At 44.2% G+C, this 20,301-nt stretch overlaps 1 protein-coding gene across 8 annotated transcripts in view; it reads left to right on the forward strand.

Annotated features, from left to right (window-relative positions):
* TRANK1 (tetratricopeptide repeat and ankyrin repeat containing 1) overlaps nucleotides 1-20,086 on the forward strand; it is a 117,070-nt gene extending 96,984 nt beyond the window's left edge. For 6 of the 8 annotated variants that reach the window (XM_054552361.2, XM_054552365.2, XM_054552362.2 and 3 more), the window contains 9 exons: nucleotides 742-898; nucleotides 4,436-4,524; nucleotides 8,429-8,532; nucleotides 8,641-8,773; nucleotides 9,334-9,441; nucleotides 11,924-12,069; nucleotides 12,913-15,959; nucleotides 17,176-17,274; nucleotides 18,530-20,086. In XM_054552361.2, coding sequence (XP_054408336.2) covers nucleotides 742-898; nucleotides 4,436-4,524; nucleotides 8,429-8,532; nucleotides 8,641-8,773; nucleotides 9,334-9,441; nucleotides 11,924-12,069; nucleotides 12,913-15,959; nucleotides 17,176-17,274; nucleotides 18,530-18,630 — 3,984 coding nt within the window. In that variant the 3' untranslated portion in view covers nucleotides 18,631-20,086. The remainder of the gene's footprint in view (nucleotides 1-741; nucleotides 899-4,435; nucleotides 4,525-8,428; nucleotides 8,533-8,640; nucleotides 8,774-9,333; nucleotides 9,442-11,923; nucleotides 12,070-12,912; nucleotides 15,960-17,175; nucleotides 17,275-18,529) is intronic. The other 2 variants (XM_024244964.3, XM_054552366.2) reach the window with 1 other exon arrangement.
* The last annotated feature ends 215 nt before the right edge of the window (nucleotides 20,087-20,301 follow it).

Consider the following 20,301-nt stretch of genomic DNA (forward strand, 5'->3'; position numbering starts at 1 on the left):
AAAGGCTTGGAAGAGAAGATGAGAGGAAAAATGGAGCTTGCACTTGGCTGGTTTTCCTCAGCAGTGGGGAATTGAGGATAACAAAGGGAAGGGCAGGGATCTCAGTTTTGGTAAATTCCATTTTTTTAGTAGAGAACTGGGCTTGATGGGTGGACACTGTCTGAAAACGGAAGGAGGGTTGTCCTTTCTAGTTCACCTCTGGAACTCAGCTTTGTTCAGAAATTTTGATGCAATCATAAGGTAGGTTTGGAGTAATTCAGTACTAGTGATAGTTATAGTAAAAGTGTATGACTGGTTTAATTTTTAAAAATAAATCACAGCAATTGTGTAAGATGTAATCTTTGGGATAAACTGAGTACACGGGGTCTGTCTGTACTCTTCCAGTGAATCTTCCACTGTAACTTTCAGTGAGTCTATAATTACTTCAGAATTAACTCTGAAAATAATTATAGCAAAAACAGGAAAAAAAATTATGGCTGACTCAAAGGTCATCCTATACAGATGACATGCTCACTTCCTGCTTAGGTGGGAAAGAGGTGGAGTTTCTCATAGCCTCACTGGAGTCTCACTTACCTGTGCTGTGGCCACAGTGAGCTCCTGGTATCCTGTTCTCAGCTGTGCTATGCTTCTCTAAAATTTAGTTTTTGTGTTTTTCCAAAATCAGAGTAAGCCCATTGAAGTGTGTCACATTGTAGCTATAGACAAATGGCTCATCGTCTTTGTCCTCAATGTTATCTTCAGCTCCTCAACGGAGAGCTGAAGCAGCTGTACACCGCCATCACACGGGCTCGGGTCAACCTCTGGATCTTTGATGAAAACCGAGAGAAACGGGCTCCTGCATTCAAATATTTCATTAGAAGAGATTTTGTCCAAGTTGTAAAGACAGATGAAAATAAAGGTAAGATCCTGTTAAAATACTCTTACTGTTGGAGGAATCATGTTTCTCTCAACCGTTCTTATGGTCAGGAATAAAAGGTGTAGTATTTTGAAAGTGCTTTCTTTCTCTTCCACAATCTTCTGAGAAATGGAAGTTGTTACTCATTTGCCAAGGTGCATGGGAAAGTGTAGCTGTAGTGGGATTGGGAAGGTTAACTCCTTCAGGGAAGATCTTTTATTTGTCCTTTAAAAGTGGGGATTATGGACAGGGCTAGAGGAAATAGGCCCTTTTGGGAGAATACAAAGTGCTATGAGTATTTGTACAGCTGATTAACAGTATCTATCAAAATAAAGATGGTACATACCTTTGACCCAACAGTTCCACTTGTAGGGATATATCTGAGATATTTGTGTTCAAAATCTCAAAGATACCTGCATAAGTATGCTCATCACAACCCTGTTTGTAATTATAAGAAACTAAAAACAATCTAAGTGTCCACCAATGAGGGAAAGGCTAAATTCATTTCTTTCAGGGGACTACTATGCAACCATTAAAAAGAAAAAGGATGTGGATTGTCATTTACTGATAAGGAAAGATGTTAAAGATGTATTGGGTGAAAGAAAAATTTAAAACAGTGTGGGTAGAATGATATAATTTATAAGTAACTTTATATTATGCAAATATAAAAACCATTTATGCGTATCAGTATATATCAGAATAGAATGTTTATGCATGTGTACATATGTATGTGTATATATACAAATACCTATTGAAGTGTTTTTAACCATCAAACCCAACTCATTTCCTGAGTTTGTTTAACAAGAACTGGGTTTGTGAGAGTTCAGCTACTGAGTTAACAGGTTGTCTGAATCTGTTTGGTTTCCGAGTTTCACAAAACAAGGAAACTAAGAGTTCAGACAGTAAGAACTCTTAGTTCAGATAGTAAGAACCGATAGTTCAGATAGTAAGGAATTAATCAGAAAACTTATCTGCATTCCGTTCCTGATTATGGGTAACAAGGGTTTAAATAGCAAGAGTTTGGAGAGATACCATGCATATAAATTCATGTATACACCTATTATTTCTGATGCAAAACTGTTTATAGTGATTATCTCGTGCTAGGATTGGTGGGTATGGGGTTGTTGAGTAGATATGGACACCTTTTACTTTTCACCTTCTTTGTGCTATTTGCAGGGTTTTTTTAAAATTGTGTATTTTTTTTTCATAATTTGCAAAGGCTACCTAACGAAGTGAAGTTCTCCTGATACGATAACTGAGAAGAGAAATAATCAGCCCTTCATGAAGGAGAAAATTGTTGTCTTTCTTGAGGGTTAGTTGTCAAGTCGTCTCCTCAAGGCCATTGTTCATTTCTGTAAGGGTAGAGCAAGGAGCAGAGTTTGGCTGCTGGAGAGAGGTTTGTCCTGAGCATTCCTCAGCCAGTTTGGAGGCTATTTCTGGTTATTACTGATGGCTCGGTTGGCGACTAGGATTAGATTTCTTATCCTAAGACTTGACTATTGTGATGGGAAAAGTCAAAGGCTAGGAGTTAAACAAAACACAGCTTCTCATAAAAACTTTCTACCTGTGTAATGACATGACCTTGTTCAGGTCCCACCTTCTCTCCCAAAGGAAAATGAGTGGATTGGCCTAGCATGGGCATTCTCAATCTTTCCTGCAGCTCATCCCCCTTTATTCCCCAAGTATGTTCTGGCATCCACTATAAGAGATCATATGGCTGGGCACGGTGGCTCACGCCTGTAATCCCAGCACTTTGAGGGGCCAAGGTGGGTGGATCACTTGACGTCAGGAGTTCGAGACCAGCCTGACCAACATGGTGAAACCCCATCTCTACTAAAAATACAAAAATTAGCCCGGTGTGGTGGTGCGTGCCTGTAGTCCCAGCTACTCGGGAGACTGAGGCAGGAGAATTGCTCGAACCTGGGAGGCGGAGGTTGCAGTAACCCAAGATCGTGCCACTGCACTCCAGCCTGGGCGATAGAGCAAGACTCCATCTTAAAAAAAACAAAAAACAAAAAACAAAACAAACAAACAAACAAAAAAACAAAGATCGTATAAGCTAAGTGACTTTTTTAAATTTAAAAATTCAAAATGAAAACAGATTACAATTTATTTTATGTTTTGGTAGCATTAAGAATGCAAGAAAAAGTGCAGTCTTAATTACAAATTTTAAGTTGTACATAGTAAAGTCTTCTAAAGCATCTGTTCCATTGTGTTTGGATTGAGTATGGTGATTATGCAATTTGTGTTTCTTTTACGTGGCATCTGCAGAGTTCACTGGCCCTATTCTGAGATAATATGGATGGGGTTTTGCTGTGGGAATTAAATGTCACAGGGGCACTCATAGCAGCACATACGGAGTCAGAACAAGATGCTAAGTCATCACTGTACTGCTACACAGCACCAGCAGAGGGCGAGCAGGGAGGGTTCAGGTTGTGATGCTTAACCTGTGTTTTTGTACCTTCTAAACAAATCTGGCTTGTCTGCCTCACTCCCCCGTTGATATCCATTGGCCAAGTGTCTCTGATTCCTTCAGCTCTGATTTGTCTGCCAGTATTACCCTGGTATTCACTGTATTTTGTGTGTTTCATGAAGCTGTGGCTCAGAACCTGCAGGGATTGTCACCCATTGTCTAGTGATACTCTGGGGGATGCAGATGGCAGGGTGGGGGTGGGGTGCAGTGCTGAAATAGTCACCAGCAGGCTAGTGAGGATAACAGAAGGGATGGACAGCAGGTGGTGACAATGGTCTCTGTCCACCAATAGAAATGTGTCAGATTACTTATTGTGATGAGGGCAAAGTTTGCACATTTGGAAATAGTGTAAAATTTATCACCTTTTTTTCCTTGCTGAAGCTCTGGCCTGGGAGCTTGCTAAGAGCCACTTGACTTTGGGTTTTCAAGGAGGAATTTTTAATTTCTGTCTTCTGATTTGTAGTCATAGAAAAGGAAAGTAGACCAAAACTTAAAAACCAAACCACATCCTTTCTCCCCTCTACCTCCTCCTTTCAATAAACTCACAAATGTGGTTTGGTAAGTTAAAATATATCTTACATAAATACTAGAAAGACAACACAGGTCAGTCTGCTCTGACTACCATAACAGAATACTACAGACTAGATGGCCTAAACAACAGAGGTGTATTTTCTCACAGTTCTGAAGGCTAGAAGTCCAAGATCAAGGTGTTCGCAGGGTTGGTTTCTTCTGAGGCCTTTCTCCTTGGTTTGCAGCCAGCCACTCTGTGTCCTCACGTGGTCTTTCCTCTGTGCTCTCTTGCCCCTGGGGTCGCCCCGTGTTCTAATTTCTTCTAAGGACACCAGTGAGATTCGATGAGGGGCCATCCTAATGGCCTCATTTTAACCTAGTCACCTCTTTAAAGGCCCTATCTCTCTCCAAATGCAGCCACATTCTGAGGTACCGGGAGTTAGGACTTTAACAAGTGAATTTGATGGCTGGCGGAGGAGACACAACTCAGCCCATAACAACAGTTTTAAGTGAAAGAAAGCCCAGAGAAGCAAACACACTTTTCTTTCTCATTTTAGACTTTGATGATAGCATGTTCGTTAAGACCTCAACTCCTGCGGAGTGGATTGCACAGGGAGATTACTACGCCAAGCACCAGTGCTGGAAGGTAAGGGGTTGGACTAGGAGCCAGGGAATGAGGGGTCCTTGTCACGGGTGCCCTCGTCAGACCTCACAGGCAGGTTTCCCATCGTGGTGTTCGTCACCAGGAAAGGATGAGGGTAATGGTGCTTGTGCCACGTGTTCTGAAACATCAGGGCACCTCAAGATGAGGAGAGCTTCCTGTCCTGCTCCTTTTCTGGTCAGTGCAGGCATGACAACTCTTCATTTTGGCCAGGTGCCAGCATGTGCTGATAGATCATGAAGGGCTATGGCCTTTGCCCCACCAAGGAATCCTTGTATATATTTTCTTTTCCTCCTGTACTCTATGCCTAAAAGGTTTGCTATCGTCATACTGCATTTTAAAGCAGTAAAAGATTGATCTCTCATTTGATTTTTTTTCAAATTGATCAAACAGATTTGATTGCCAATCTGAGTCTGGTGAAGATAGGTTAAGCTTTTTTATTACACTGCACTGACCAATTTCCAGTTACAAGCCGTCTTAGTGGTCCTGAGAAGTTTTCTTCTAGGAAGTGTTATCTCTGCAGCAGACCTTGAAATTTTGAAACCAGGTTAAAGAGCCACGTTGCTTTTCCCAAAGTCAGCATTCCTGCACATCACAGGGTTTTGGGTGGGGCACCATGGCTGGGATATCTCCCTTGAAATAGTGGTGATGACTTCACCTGCAAGTTTTAAACACCCTATTAAAAGAGTGCTTTTTTTTTTTTGCTTTAATCTAATAACAACAAGTCAGGTCTTAGAGTTGGTTCTGCAGTTCAACAAAGTCAACATGGGCCCAGTCTCATTCCATCTCTTCCCTGTGTCATCTGCAGCTTGTCTGAGATGTTCCCTTTCATTGGTTTCCTAATGGGTGCTGTGGCAGTTCCAAGTGCTCTGTTCCCTCAGCAGCATTCCAAGCAGGAATGAAGTGCAGGCACTTTCTTCTCGTTGATCTCTCTATTTTTTTTTTTTATCATAAAGTCCTCAGTGGTCTTCCTTCTATGTCTCATTGGTCAGTACTAAGTCACATATACCTTCTAGCTGCAAGAGAGTCTGGGAGAGCAATACCATCTGGCAATTTTAACCTTTTGTGGGCAGTAAGTTCCGCCAAAAGGCAAGAAAGAGAGGAGGAACTGCTGTGGGTAACTAACCAGCAGTGTCTGACACCAGAGGCATGACCATACCAAATGCACATTTCCCTAAGATTTCTCTGCCCCAGGAACCTGGAGCTCCCCATGCATGCAGCTGCAGATGCTGTTTTCTGAAACAACTGGATCTGGGTTTTGGAAAGATCACCATCTTTCTTTCTACACCTCAGTGTTCATGTTAGGAGGCTCCAGCTCCTCAAATATTACAGGAAATTATCTGTACTTTCTCTTACCGCGTTGGAACAAATGTTTTGAAACAGTGTTTTCTATGGAGGGCTTGTCCTGCTTCTCTAATGATCCTTCTTCTCATTGGAATTTCATGGAGTTGGGCCTGAGTAAAGGTTCTGGGAAGTGATGAGGACAATGAAATCACAAGTTCAGGACTTAACGGAAGCCACAGTGTGAGGTATCTGTGATCTGACATGCCTGGAGAAGGAATTTCCAATGTTTTCTCAGCTCCAGTTCTTTGAAGAGTTTTGTCTGTTGTTTCAGGGAAATTGCTTTAAGTATGTAGCATATAACTTACATCTGGGATTTATCAGTTACTTCTTGCTTCATAACAATCCTGAAACATAGTGGCTTAACACAAGTCATTTATGTGGCTCACAGTTCTATGGATTGGCAGTGCTGAGTTCAGCTGAGTGGTTCTGTTCTCAGCTGAGCACCTCATGTGTCTGCAGTCAGCTGGGCATGTCTGCTTCTGGGAGTTGGCTGACTCTTGGCTCAGGGGACAGCGGGGACAGGGGTGACTGGGGTTCCTGGATCACATTTGTTTCCTCTTCCAGCAGGCTAGTCTGGGTTTGTTCACATGATGCCTGAGCAGGGTTCAAAGAACATGAAGAGAAGCACACAAGGCCCCTTGAGGCCTGGCTTTGGAACTGGCCCAGTGCCGCTTCTGCTGAATTCTGTTGCCAAAGCAAATCTCAGCCTAGATCGGACGGGAGGGTAAATAGGCAGCACTCTTGATGGGAGAAGCTGGAAAGTTGCACTGTAAGGGGGTGTGGACAGATACAGGGAGGAGGAAAGAACGGTGGCCACCCTGGCAATGTATTATATAGGGTGAAAAATACAATTTATGCTATTGTAGGTTTGGGTAGGTCTGGAAAGTATTTTCCTAAGTATGTGGTATTTAGCTGCAGAAGTTGACCAAGCCTCACAATTTTCTTCACTGCCCATCCTTGTTAGAATTGGAAAGAAATACTGAATGTTTGGCCATTGTTATGAAACCAAGAATTTTTTTTTTTTTTGGTGGGGCAGGGGTTGGGTGTTAGGGAGGGAAGGGAGGGATAACATGGACAGCAGGTATGGGTCTGAAATTGGAAAACTATATAAAATCTTACCCTTTATTCCCTTCAGAACACTGTTGCTGTTACCCATATGTGTTGCCCATGGATATCCAATTATTTATCGCTTTAAAAATACCTTTTGAATATTTGAATCTAAAATCTTTTTAGGGAAGCCGGCACAGATGAGACATGTTATAAAAAGCCTTATCTTCACCTGACTTTATTTTGACCCTGCTAAAGGACTTCAGGACTCAGGTGGTTTATTGAGTTTTCGGCTGCATGTCAATAAATGTTTCAGAACCACCACAGGAAGATTCATTCATTCAACAAAAAGGGATTTTAGAATACCCCTTTTCTTTCTCTACGTTCCTAGTCTTCAGCAGCTATGGGCCAAGCATTATATTTAGATCCCAGGAATCTGATGGTAAGCAAAACAGGCACATAGACCAAAGCACAGCTCCAGCTGTTGCAGGTATCACAGATGAGAGACCAGCTGCTCCCAGAAGCAACTGTCCTGGAAATAGAGGTGTGGGAACCCTTCTTTGAGGAACATAGCCTTGAACTGAAACCTGTAGAATGAATGAAGTTAACAAGACAGGGAAAGGACTGAAGAGCATTTCAGTTAGAAGGAACAGTGTGTGCAAAGGCCCTGCAATGGGAAGGAAATGGCACAGGTCACGGGAATGAAAGGAGACCCACACAGATAGCATGAAGGGAAGAGTGGTCATCCTGTCCACCTTATCAGCATGTGCCACTTAGTCCCTCCCTTGCCCACACTGAGACCTAATGTGTACATGCTGGGCAGAATGTGAACTTCCTGCCCATGTATTGTGTGCTTTGTGACATAGCATCAGCACCCCTGTTTTAGAAAAGCAGCTTTCTGCTGGCAACGATCAGGGTGAAGCCTGACTCCTCTGTGACATTTGTTTGCCTACCTTATAGTCAGAGGATTTGGTAACAGATCTGCATGCCCCAGGGATCTGGATGTGTTGTGATACCATCTCTATCCCCATTTCTGCCTCCACTATGTGTACTCCAGCTGTTCTGCCAACACTGCAAAGTAGCTGTTGTACTCACCAACTGGGTCAAAGCCCAGAGGAGCCACTGGGTAACTTTGGGCCAGTTGCTCCATGGCTCTGACCTGAAGTAGCAACTATATACAATGAGAAGAATGATATTTATTGCTGTGGCTGTTGGAAGATTAAATAAGGGTGTTACTATGGTAGCTTGAAAAAATATGTATTCTGTATCTTTTCGATGGGTGCTTCCAAAAGATACCATTGAATGTGAATACTGTTGGGTTTTATCCTCCAAGACTACTTTCTTTAGAATATCTGCACCTTCCTGCTCCTCCTTCTCAGATTGGGCTGGAGCAAGACTTCATGTTTTGTCGGTACAAACTTATAATGCATGCTTTAACTGTTGTTCTGTCTGTTACCTCCATTACCTTGCTGGGAATAAAACTTTTTACCTATTCCAGGTTGCAGCCAAGTGTTACCAGAAGGGAGGTGCATTTGAGAAGGAGAAGTTGGCCCTGGCCCATGACACTGCCCTGAGCATGAAATCCAAGAAAGTCAGCCCCAAGTAAGAGTCTTGGGATCACTTCTGCTTTGCTCCGATGAGAGCAGCAGGTTAAATATTGGTGTTGGGTCAACGTTCCGTGGAAATATTATTTTGTTTTCCTTCCGCTAGGGAAAAGCAGTTGGAATATTTGGAATTGGCTAAGACCTATTTGGAGTGCAAAGAGCCAACGCTGTCCCTTAAGTGTCTGAGCTATGCCAAGGAGTTCCAGCTCTCCGCCCAGCTGTGCGAGAGGCTGGGGAAGGTATGGCTTCTAGTCCGCTGCTGCTCCAGGGAAAACTGGGCTTCACTTGAGCAGATTGAGGGGTAGGCTCGACCTCTACTCATAGCAGGAAGAGGCTGCAGTCTTCCAAGGACGGAGACACTGGCCCTGTGACTCTAAGGGAACCCTACTTTCACTACTTGTGCAAACTTTGAGGAGGCTCTGAAGACAGTATGCATGTGCGTGTGTGTGTGTGTTTGTGTGTTAATGTCTGTGTTAATATTCAGGGCCTAATATTAACCACAGGGAAGCCAAATGCTCAAGCCAAAGGGCAGAAGGGTTTTAGAATGCCCCTTTTCTTTCTCTGTGTTCCTAGTCTTCAGTCACCTTGGCTGAGTGGCCTGGCATTTAGATGGAGGTTCCTCGGCTGTGTTCCTAGTAATCAGTCTAGATCTGCACTATCCAATTCAGCAGTCACATGTAGCTATTTAATTTACAATTTAAATTAATTAAAATATAATAATATTAAAAATTCACATCCTCAATCTTACTAGCCACAATTGCAAGTGCTCATTGTTAACAGAACATTTCCATCATTGCAGAAAGCTCTGTTGGACAGAGCTGCTAGTCTGGAACACAGCTACTCACAGAGTGGTCAGGAGGCTACAAACTATTATTTGTCTGCAGCAAGATTAACACAGAAGATAAAAGTAAGCAGAATTTTTTTATTGCCATTTGGCATTGCTTTGACATCCAAGTGGTGATAATCTTCCCATCAATTCATTTTTTAACATATCAATTGTGATGGATCGGAAATTTAAAATGATTTGGTCCTTTACCACAGGTAGTTGGAGAAACTGTGCTTAAGGAGCTGTGGACCATTGCATTTTCCCCTATCAGGTGTCAATATCCTTCAGTAGGAAAGGGGGTTTCCTTGTCTGTATGTGAAATATGGTGACTCATGGGATCCTCAGAGCACCCTGGGCATTGAGAGGGGTAGGAGTGGGACCTACTGGGAAGTTTGAAGTGTGGCCCCAAGTCAATGCGAAGAAGAGGATAAGGCCCTCCAGATGCTGCCTACCCTGTTCCATGTTTATTACGGGATGTGACTTCTTAGGATGTGGGAGATGGGAATGGAACAGGGATACAACGCTGCTCCCTAGAGGCAAGAAGCAGGCAAGGCACAGGAATCCCTGAAAGGAAAGCTTTCACTCCCATGGCACCTGCATAAACATTTCTTCCCGTGGGTAGAATGCATTTGGGGGCTGGGAAAAGGCAGGTGATGGATCCTGAGGATCCAGAATAAGGCTGCTGCCAAGTTGGTTGATTTGAATCTTGCCAGTCAGTTTGGGTGAGATGACCACAAGAAATGGTAAATGAGTAAGAGAAAGTGGCAGGGCCAGATCAGTAGGGCCTTGGTGACTGTGGCAAGGACTGGGCTTTGTTCAAGCATGATGGGAAGCCAGTGGAAGGCTTTGATGGGAAGAGTGACATGAAGCTAATTATCTGGATGCTCTGTGAAGAGGTCTATAGGGCAGCAAGAGCTGAAGCAGAAAGGCCAGTTAGAGTCTAGCATCAGCTTAGGCTGAAATGATAGGGCCTGGACTACCATGGTGATGGTGGAAGTGGTGGGATGGTGGCATATCTGGGAAATGTTAGGGAAACCGAGCAGACAGGATTAGCTGGTGAACTGGATGGGAACTGTGATAAGAAGAAGAGTCTAGTAGACTCTTCTGTTCATGGCAAGCCCACCATTGGTGGGTATGGGGCCCAATCATTGCATGTTATTTTGTTCATCCTCTTCTTCACAGCCAGTCTCCATTCCCATTCTTTTCTCATTGGTAGTCATTCTAATACATTTTTATATGTGCTCAAATGCATGCATTATTGAAAAATGAATAGTGGTGTCTTCTATACATATATACTTTAGGCTTATCTAGAAGACATCTTTCTCTATGTTTTACCTTTTCCATCCCTTGCTATATAGTGTTAGGTCTGGCCATGCTTCTGACAGCCATGTATTCCTGAGCGGGCATCGACTGCATTGACGAATTCATTTCCCTAGTGATGCACTTCCAGGTTGCCACTGGCTCCTGGCTCCCACACACAGCACCTTGGCACAGTATGTCTTTTTAGGGTTCTGTGAGATACTTCTTCAAGATGTATTGCCAGGAGCAGGCTTGCTGGCCTAGGGTATGCACATGCTTCACTTCACTAAGTACAGTGCCTTCGCTTTCTGGGATAGCCATTCCACTTTGTGCATGAGGGTTCTGCATTCCCCACATTCTTGACCACAGTCAGCAGATTGTGATTTTCTAATTTTTCAAACCTGGTGGATGTATTTCACTGTGGCTTTATTTTGTATTCTTCTGATTGTCAGTAAAGTTGAGAATTTTTATTTATTTGTTAGTCATTCAAGTTTACTCCACTGTAAACTGCCAGTTTATATCCTTTGCCTAGCTTTCTGTTGTGTCTCGAGGAAAGTCTTTTTCTTGTGGTTGCAAGAATTCTTTTTGTCTAGACAGGCCCAGTCTAGTACAGTAGCCATTAGCCATGTGTGACTCTTTAACTTTAAAATAATTAAAATTAAATTAAATTAAAAGTTCAGTTCCTTGGTTGCATTACCCACATTTTAAAGGCTCAACATTCAGATGTGACTAGTGGTTAGATTGGATAGCAAAGAAACAATACATTTTCGTCTTCACAGAAACTTCTATTGGACAGTACTGATCTAAGTGTTATTTTTTTAAAATTTAGTTTATTTCATGTGTCTTTTGTTGAGCAGTTTTGATGTATCAGTTTGATCCATCAGTTTTTCTCCTGAAATTTGTGTTTTGGGTTTTGTTGATTATGTTATTTTTGGAAGTCACGTGAAGACTCCTTCCACTTGAGTGTGACCTCAAGGTCACAAAGATATTCTCACACATTTTCCCACAGTAGTTTCCACATTTAGAACTTTAATCTACCTGGGGCTTACCTCTGTGTGTGCTGTGAGGTTGGGATTTAACTTTATTTTTCTCCCTTTAAATAATTGGTTTTCCTAATATTATCTATGTTATAGGGTTTTTAACTGGATTCTAACAGAAAGCAGACATATGACTATCCTCTTTATTATCCTCTTGTGGTATTGGTTTAAGATTAGAAAGTTAATCATGAGTACTCTAAATAAAAGTAAAATTTACTCCATCCTAGATAAGAGATGCTGCCTACTTCTATAAGCGAAGCCAGTGCTACAAAGACGCTTTCAGATGCTTTGAGCAGATTCAGGAATTTGATCTAGCACTCAAAATGTACTGCCAAGAGGAGCTTTTTGAAGAAGCTGCTATTGCAGTGGAAAAGTAGGTGGTTTTATTCTCTCCCTTTCTCCCTCTCTTCCTCCCACTTCTCTCTGGGGGCAGCCTGCTCTGGGTGGTGCTATCCTGCTGCTTCTGACATGGCTTGACCACATTGCTCTCTTTCCACTTAAGCGATGGCCTCAGTGCTGGGTCAGCAGCTCTTTGAGAGCAGGACTCTATTTTCCAGTCTCTTTATAAGCTTTGACGCAGTGTCACAAAGAGAGGGGGGCTGAGGGGGATGGGAGTATGTTATGAGTGTGTATATATTGACGTATTCTGACTTCCATCAGCAGAATAAAGGGGAGTCCTTCAGAGCTTCATTAATCTCACAGGAACCCAACTAATGCACACCTGCTAAAAGAGAAGAATCACAAGTTGGGTAATAAGGGGAAGACTGGTGTAATTGCTGATGCATGTGCAGCCCCCATTTCATCCTTTCTCATTTTATCAAACTGAACAGAGTTGTAGACCCAGATGATTATGATGCTTTTATGAGAACCAAAGAGATGTTTTTCAAGGATAATTTAGACTATGCATAACATTTGCCCTATAGATTGACTTTCGGATTTCACTCCCAGTTGTTTGAGTTACACCTCCACTATATTTCATTAATTAAGCACACCAATTCCTGATTGAAGCATAAGGAATTTATTCATTATTATTATACTGGTAACAGTGTAAAATAAGGCCTTTGTAAAAATATTTGAATGCTTGACAAGTTTAGGTTTTATTTTGTAATATCTACATGTGGGAGTTTTATTTAAGTTGCTCTGCACTGTATTTTGGAGGAAATTTTCTATTGATTGGGTGATGGCAAGTTGACATTTGTGTCCTTTGTCTTTGCAGGTATGAAGAAATGCTAAAGACCAAGACCCTTCCCATTTCCAAGCTCTCCTATTCTGCCAGTCAGTTTTACTTGGAAGCTGCAGCAAAGTATCTGAGTGCAAATAAGATGAAGGAAATGATGGCTGTCCTCTCAAAGCTAGACATAGAAGACCAGCTGGTGTTCTTGAAGTCTCGGAAACGCTTAGCAGAAGCTGCAGACCTGCTGAACAGGGAAGGTAGGGGAGAAGAGGCTGCCCTGCTGATGAAGCAACATGGCTGCCTCCTGGAGGCTGCCAGGCTCACTGCTGACAAGGACTTCCAGGCCTCATGTCTGCTGGGGGCCGCCCGCCTCAATGTGGCCAGGGATTCCGACATAGAACACACCAAGGACATTCTGAGAGAAGCACTTGATCTCTGCTATCAAACTGGCCAGTTGTCTGGCATTGCCGAGGCCCACTTCCTGCAAGGGGTAATCCTGAGAGACTTTCAGAAGCTCAGGGATGCCTTCTTCAAGTTTGACACGCTCAACCACTCAGCTGGAGTGGTGGAAGCACTCTATGAAGCAGCCAGCCAGTGTGAGGCCGAGCCTGAGAAGATTCTGGGCCTGGCTCCAGGGGGCTTGGAAATCCTCCTCAGTCTGGTCAGGGCTCTCAAAAGAGTGACCAACAATGCTGAGAAGGAAATGGTCAAATCTTGCTTTGAGTTTTTTGGGATTTCCCAGGTGGATGCCAAGTATTGCCAGATAGCTCAGAATGACCCTGGGCCCATATTAAGAATAATTTTTGACCTGGATTTGAACTTGAGAGAGAAGAAAACAAAAGATCATTTTTTGATAATGACTGATCAAGTGAAATTAGCCCTAAACAAACACCTTTTGGGCAGGCTGTGTCAGATCACACGGAGCCTACTTGGGAAGACCTACCGAGGAGTCTGCATGAGGTTTATTGTAGGCTTAAAATGTGAGGATGAAAACTGTGAACATTTTCACAGGCCTTTGCGGCGTTGTGAAGCCAAGTGTTTAGTTCAGTCGAAAATGAACTTGGTGGCAATCAACGGGTTGCTTTTGGAAGCCAAAAAAGTATTCCCTAAAATCTTAGCAGAAGAACTTAAAGAAATTGATTATATTTTGTCTACAGATATGTATGGATTTTGCAAGTCCATTCTGGATGTCCTTTTCCCTAAGCATTTCCATCAGAGAGTGTTGTCAGAAAACCCCATGGCATGCAAAGAAATCCTCAAACCAAATTACAAATCCTTCCGGTTCTACAGATTTGCTTTGAAAGAGTACATCCACTTTCTGTTTGAAAACGAAAGCGCACGCAACCGCCGGGAATCCACAGACCTGTGGCTGAGTGCCATGCAAGCTTTCCTTCTCTCTTCCAACTACCCGGAAGAGTTTGAAAAGCTGCTCCACCAGGAGGAGGACAACTACAACAGGGAACTCAAAGCTCTAGAGTCTGAAAAGGATGAAAGGGGCAGGGGGAGAGGCAGCAGGATAAAAGGAATAGAAGGGAAATTTGGCATGCTGGCACCCAACAGGGATGATGAAAATATGGACAAGACCCACCTGTGCTTCATCCGGCTTCTGGAGAATTGCATTGATCAATTCTATGTGTACAGGAACCCAGAAGACTACAAGAGGCTCTTTTTCCGTTTCATGAATGTCCTCATCAAGAGGTGCAAAGAACCACTCATCCCCAGCATTGGAAACACGGTAGCCCTCCTGGAGTTCCAGTTCATCCACTGTGGGGTGGTGCTGGCCCGTCTCTGGAAGAATGTCATTCTGTGCCTCCCCAAGAGCTACATTGCACTCTTGCACTACTGGGAGTTCCTGTTTAGCAAGAAGGACAAGGAGCTTGGGGATGTGTTCTCCATCATTCAGGAATACAAACCCAAGGACGTGACAAGAGCCATTCAGGATTTCCGGTTCCATCTCTCCTACCTCGCCAAGGTGCTATGTGGCTATGAGAATGTGAACTTCAACGTCCTGCTTGATGCCTTCAGTGAAATAGACTATGTGGTCTCAGGTGAGGCTGAGCGGACACTGGTGCTGTGCTTGGTGATGCTAGTGAATGCTGAGGAGATCCTGCAGCCATACTGCAAGCCTCTCCTGTATCGCCACTTCCGGGAGATTGAGTCAAGGCTGCAGCTCATGAGCATGGACTGCCCTGGCCAGGTTCCCGAGAGGCTCCTGAAGGTGGTGAAGCGGGTCTTGGTGGCAGTCAATGTGAAGTCTGTGGCTGAGGCACTGCAGGACCTGCTCTTTGAGCGGGATGAAGAGTACCTAATGGACTGTGACTGGCGGTGGGACCCTGTGCACACCAAAGGGTCCATAGTCCGTGGCCTCTATTATGAGGAGGTCAGACTAAACCGCCTTCTCTGTTTGGACCCCGTGGACTACTTTGCTGAACCTGAGTGTGAGTTTGGCCAGGATGAGATGGATGAACTGGCATTAGAAGACCGAGACCACGTCCTGGCCACCATTCTTTCCCAAAAGCAACGGAAGGCCTCCATACAGCGGAAGTTGAGGAGGGCATGCCTGGTGGTTTCTCTGTGCATCAGTTGGAGGAGAAGAGTGGGCACCCAGATGGAGCGTGTCAGGGAGGAGGCCAGGGAGCCCAGGGCTGGGAACTTCAAAAAGGCAGACGTGGACAGGACCCAGTGTGACCTATGTGGAGTGAAGTTTACCCGTGGCCCAGAGAACTATTTCAGCCCCAGCAAAGCATTTGAGGGGGCAGCTTCCGAGGTGGCAGTCCTTTCCAGGGCTGAGCTGGAAAGGGAGGAGTGTCAGGAGAGGAACAGCGAGTCTTACGAGCAGCATATCCATCTAGAACACCACCAGAGGCAGCAAGTGGCCTACCAGAAATACTCAGAATTTTTCCACGAGAAGGTGGACCCGGCCATTGATGAAGGCAAGCTTGTGATGCAGGACATCGAGCAAAGTGTATGGATCCACAGTCACGTGGGCTCCAAGGAGCACAGCCACATGCTGCAGAAGGTCCAGGAGCACATCAAGAGGGTTTCAGATATGGTGGAGGACCTCTACAGGCGGAAGGCCTGGGCTGGTGGTAAGGATCTGCAGAGATGGGGGCCCAGGCGGAGTGAGACCTGGGCTCTGAGGACATTTCTCAGGGTTAAGTTCCTTGTAGTGGCTTCTGACTTGGGGATGGTGGAATCTTGGCCTTAGAAGAAATACAAATGAGGAATGTATATTCTCAAGTTATAGCAAACCTCATTGTTTGGATTACCCCTCCCCCAGTTAAAAGTTTGTCATTATCCTTGGCTTGGGATGGTTTCCCCAGGTACTCCGGAAACTTGCATGCCTCTTCCTACAGAGGGTTAAAAGCTTGTGTAGAATGAATCGCTTTCTCTCCTGGCAGTCAGAATGATTCTTGCCAGAATAATCTGTGGAGAAGATATAGGGAAAATGTTTAAAGTGTTGAGAAAACTCTTTAAGGTTCTCTTGACCCATTCATCCCCTGACTAAGATCTGGAAGTGTGTAGCTGGTCTAGCTGGTCTCTTCCTTTTAGGAGGGTCTTTAAGTCATACCCAGTGTGAGCCTTTAATAGAATTCTTACGTAATTTTAGAATCAGATTTCCCGTTTTTTTTTTTTGTTTTTTTTTTTTAAATAGAGGTGGAGTCTCACTGTGTCACCCAGGCTGGAGTGCAGTGGCGTGATCTTGGCTCACTGCAACCTCCGCTTCCTGGGTTCAAACGATTCACCTGCCTCAGCCTCCCAAGTAGCTGGGATTACAGGTGCCCATCACCGTGCACAGCTAATTTTTGTATTTTTAGTAAAGACATGGTTTCATCATGTTGGCCAGGCTGGTCTCAAACTCCTGACCCCAGGTAATCTGCCTGCCTTGGCATCCCAAGGTGCTGGGATTATAGTTCCCTGGCTTTTTTACCAGCTACTTCTTATCAACACTGAGTAGAAGTTATGTATAAACTTTGTGTAATTGCATATTTTAAAATGTTCCTTAATTCAGATACTCTTTCCAGTTTAAGGTTTAATGACATTTTGGACACAAGTGTCTTAGAAAGGTTTGAAGTTGTGGCAGTCTCTATAGACATACAGTAATGGCGTCAGGCTAGCCTTTAATTGTAGTTTATGCTTGTAGCAGCAGAAGGCAGCTTTGGTCCCTTACCCCATAAGGAGGGCTCTTTTCAGGGAAAACATAGAGACCAGCTCTTGGGATGTGGGGGCTTTGGGTCTAGTAATTGGTGTTCTAGTTCCTGCAATGGCATCTTTACTCAGAGCCCTGTTCTTTGGTTTCTGAAGCGGAGGAGGCGATGACTCGGCTGGTCAACATTCTGATCCTGTCAGTCAGGGATGCACGAGACTGGTTGATGAAAACAGAGACCCGCTTAAAGAAGGAAGGTAAGGTGTCTTGATTCTGGGGACAGGTAACACTTTGGGTCCTGTGGTTCTTATTACTGCTGGCTCCCGGGGGGAATCTGAAGTGGGGCAGCCCAGCAATGTCAGTAGTGGACTCTCACTGTCTAGGAGCATCACCTCCAGTGACTCAAATTACTAGCAACATAATATCTGAGTTTTCTTAACTGATTATGAGGGCCATTATTCTGGGCATGTGTTAGTTGCCATAAACCTCTTGCTGCTCATGAGCTGTTACTGATAATGCTCAGTCACTGCACATACTCAATACAGTGACTCCCAAGGATGGACAAAGCATTGCGAAGCTATCCCTCGAGAAATGTTTTCCTGTGTCAATCAGTCATTTAAGTCAGTGGATAGTTATTGAGGTTCTAGTATATATTAGTGTTGTTCTGGGCCTGGGGATATACTTCTGAATAAAACAAACAAAATCCCTGGGGAAACTTAAATGCTTCTTCCTACAGAGAGTTAAAAGTTTGTGTAGAATGAAGCACTTTCTCTCCTGGCAGTCAGAATGATCTTGCCAAGTTATATGTGATCCAGAATGTTTTTCCTTTTGCCCATTCCAGCCACAGGACCACATTCCTTCTTGCTCCGAGTATTTCATCAACCCCAGATGTCCCTGGAAAATCCAGACCCCAGAGGTGGGGAAAACGTGAAGGGACTTGGCACAAACGTCTGTGCCAATAAAAAATCTTTAGCATTTAGTCCCTTCTGGGGTCTTGGATTTTGTGATGTGTATTTCAAAGGGAAGAGAATTGGTATACCAATTCAAGTGTATGGTTGAGTTTATTTTTGCTTGATTTCTTTGTTATTTAAAAGGCCTCTAAAATAGGGCCAGAGGAACCAGCCTATAAAGGAACTTAATTCTGGAGAAGGGTGTTTACTCTGACTCTTTTTGGGAGTCATCAGTACTCAAAGGAAATCTCTCTTTCTCTGGCACCCTGGCAGAAAGTTTTATTTCATTAATTTAAACCAATGATTACAGAGACACTAGGTTTTACTAGGATGCTATATTTTACAGTGGATTGGAAAAAAAGATCACCACTCTGCCCTTCCTTCCTTCCTTCCTTCCTTTCTTCTTTCCTTCCTTCCTTCTTTCCTTCCTTCCTTCCTTCTTTCCTTCCCTCCCTCCCTCCCTTCTTTCCCTCTTCCTTCCTTCCTTCCTTCCTTCCTTCCTTCCTTCCTTCCTTCCTTCCTTTCTTTCTTTCTTTCTTCCTTTCTTTCTTTCTTTTTTCAGGTATTGTTCAGGAAGATGATTATGAAAATGAAGTTGAAGACTTTGGTGAGCTTCGTCCTAGAAGGCGTTCTCGGAAATGTGGAAAGCAGAGAAAATGCTAATGTCCACACAGCTGCAGCCTCCTCATCCTTCGGAACATTCCACTCTGACTTAGAATTCTGAGTGCTGGGGCAGAAGACAAAAAGAATGTGAATTAGCATTTTAAAAGTAGGGGAGTCTAACAACACCATTGCTTTTTGTTCTCATTACCTCTCTTTCAGTGGCTTAGGATCTGATTGCTCCCTCACCTCTAAAGTGTTTCCAAGTAGAGTCTAGCAGTATTAGTTCCCCCGACAAACAAGTTCAGGTAGAGAAGCTGTAGTCGAAGGGAATGTTGGGACTCCTCACTGCATGGTCCCTGGGGCATCTGGCTCAACCCCATCATGACATGAGTTGGTAGCAGAGGACTAGGTGTTAAGACAGACTCTCCTCACCTCAGTTGCTACTGCTCTGGGCCAGGAAATCTCTCTATGGATTCCCTCATCTCCTGCCACACTGCTGCAGCATCAAGTGTGCTATGAGAGCTGTATGCGCCCAGGGGTGGGCCCTGCCACTGGCCACCCCGAGCCCAGGATGCATTCTGGTCATCTCTGGGCCCACTTGTAGTGTAGTTTCTTCTGTTAGAGATGTTAGCCTTTTCTCTCTGTGGCGACTTTTCTGCCTTCCCTCCCTCTGTTTTTTGTGATCATTCTTAGCTACCTGTGCCAAGTCACAGTTAGACTACCTCAGAATGTAGTCAAGAATTCACCCAGTGTTCTTTGGATGTCCCTTCCCTAGAGGGAAAGGCTGGGGAATGTTGCTGGGAGCATTCCCAGCTGCCTCTCCAAAGTGGTCCTAACTCTGCCTTGGCTATGGTGCAGACATTCCAAAAAGTGTTTTGTATACAGCCCTGTACATCTAGTTTTCTTGGTTCCCCCTGGCAAGTTTGCTACCCTAGCTTAGGCTGACGTTCTGATGAGTCTCTGCTTGCTGAGCTCATCACTGTGGGACAGTGACCTGCAGAGCTGCAGGTTGGAGCAAGTGGACAGAGGAGGAAGCCAGCTAAGCCAAATCCGTCACTGCCACTTGGCTGGCAGGCCTTATAAGAGGGCGGATCTGGGCCCGTTTGCAGGAGGCCATTGCCTACCCTCTCCCCACAGTGAGCCAGCAGCCATCAGCTGATCCCACTTGGGAAACCTTCATTCCTCTCTGATGGTTACTGCCCACCCTTACCCCACCCCTCAGCTCAGCCTGGTATGGAAGGCCAGGTGCACGTTGGTCTTTGATTGTTCTGTCCTCACAGCAGAGCCAGCTTTCCCCCCATGTTGCTGCTGCTTTTGCTGCTCATGCTGCTCATTATTTTCTCTTCCTTGTCTTTCCAAATTGTTTCCTTGAAATGCTTGTTTCCAATTTTTCTTAGATTATGTTTCTAATTTTTATTCCAGGTGGTTTTTTTTCTTACTTGACAGAAAAAAAGAAAACCCCAACAATATCTTGCTGTATTATCACATTTTTTATAAAGTTAAAGCATTTCTCTTACATGCTGCTGTTTTATTTCCAGTCTCTACTCAGAGTAAGGGGGTAAATCTTGGAGCTGGTTCCCCCTGGTCAGCTGATTGATGCTGGCCAGGACAGAAGCTTTCTGTGCCTTCAGAGATTCAGAAATCAAGGGATAGAGAAAAAGCCCAGTCTAGGACTTCCAGCTGGTTGGTGTTCTCGAGGGCCCACCTCGTGCACATTCTTTCCAATCTGGA

The sequence above is a fragment of the Pongo abelii genome, chromosome 2 (assembly GCF_028885655.2).
Source record: "Pongo abelii isolate AG06213 chromosome 2, NHGRI_mPonAbe1-v2.0_pri, whole genome shotgun sequence".
Taxonomy (NCBI): Eukaryota; Metazoa; Chordata; class Mammalia; order Primates; family Hominidae; genus Pongo; species Pongo abelii.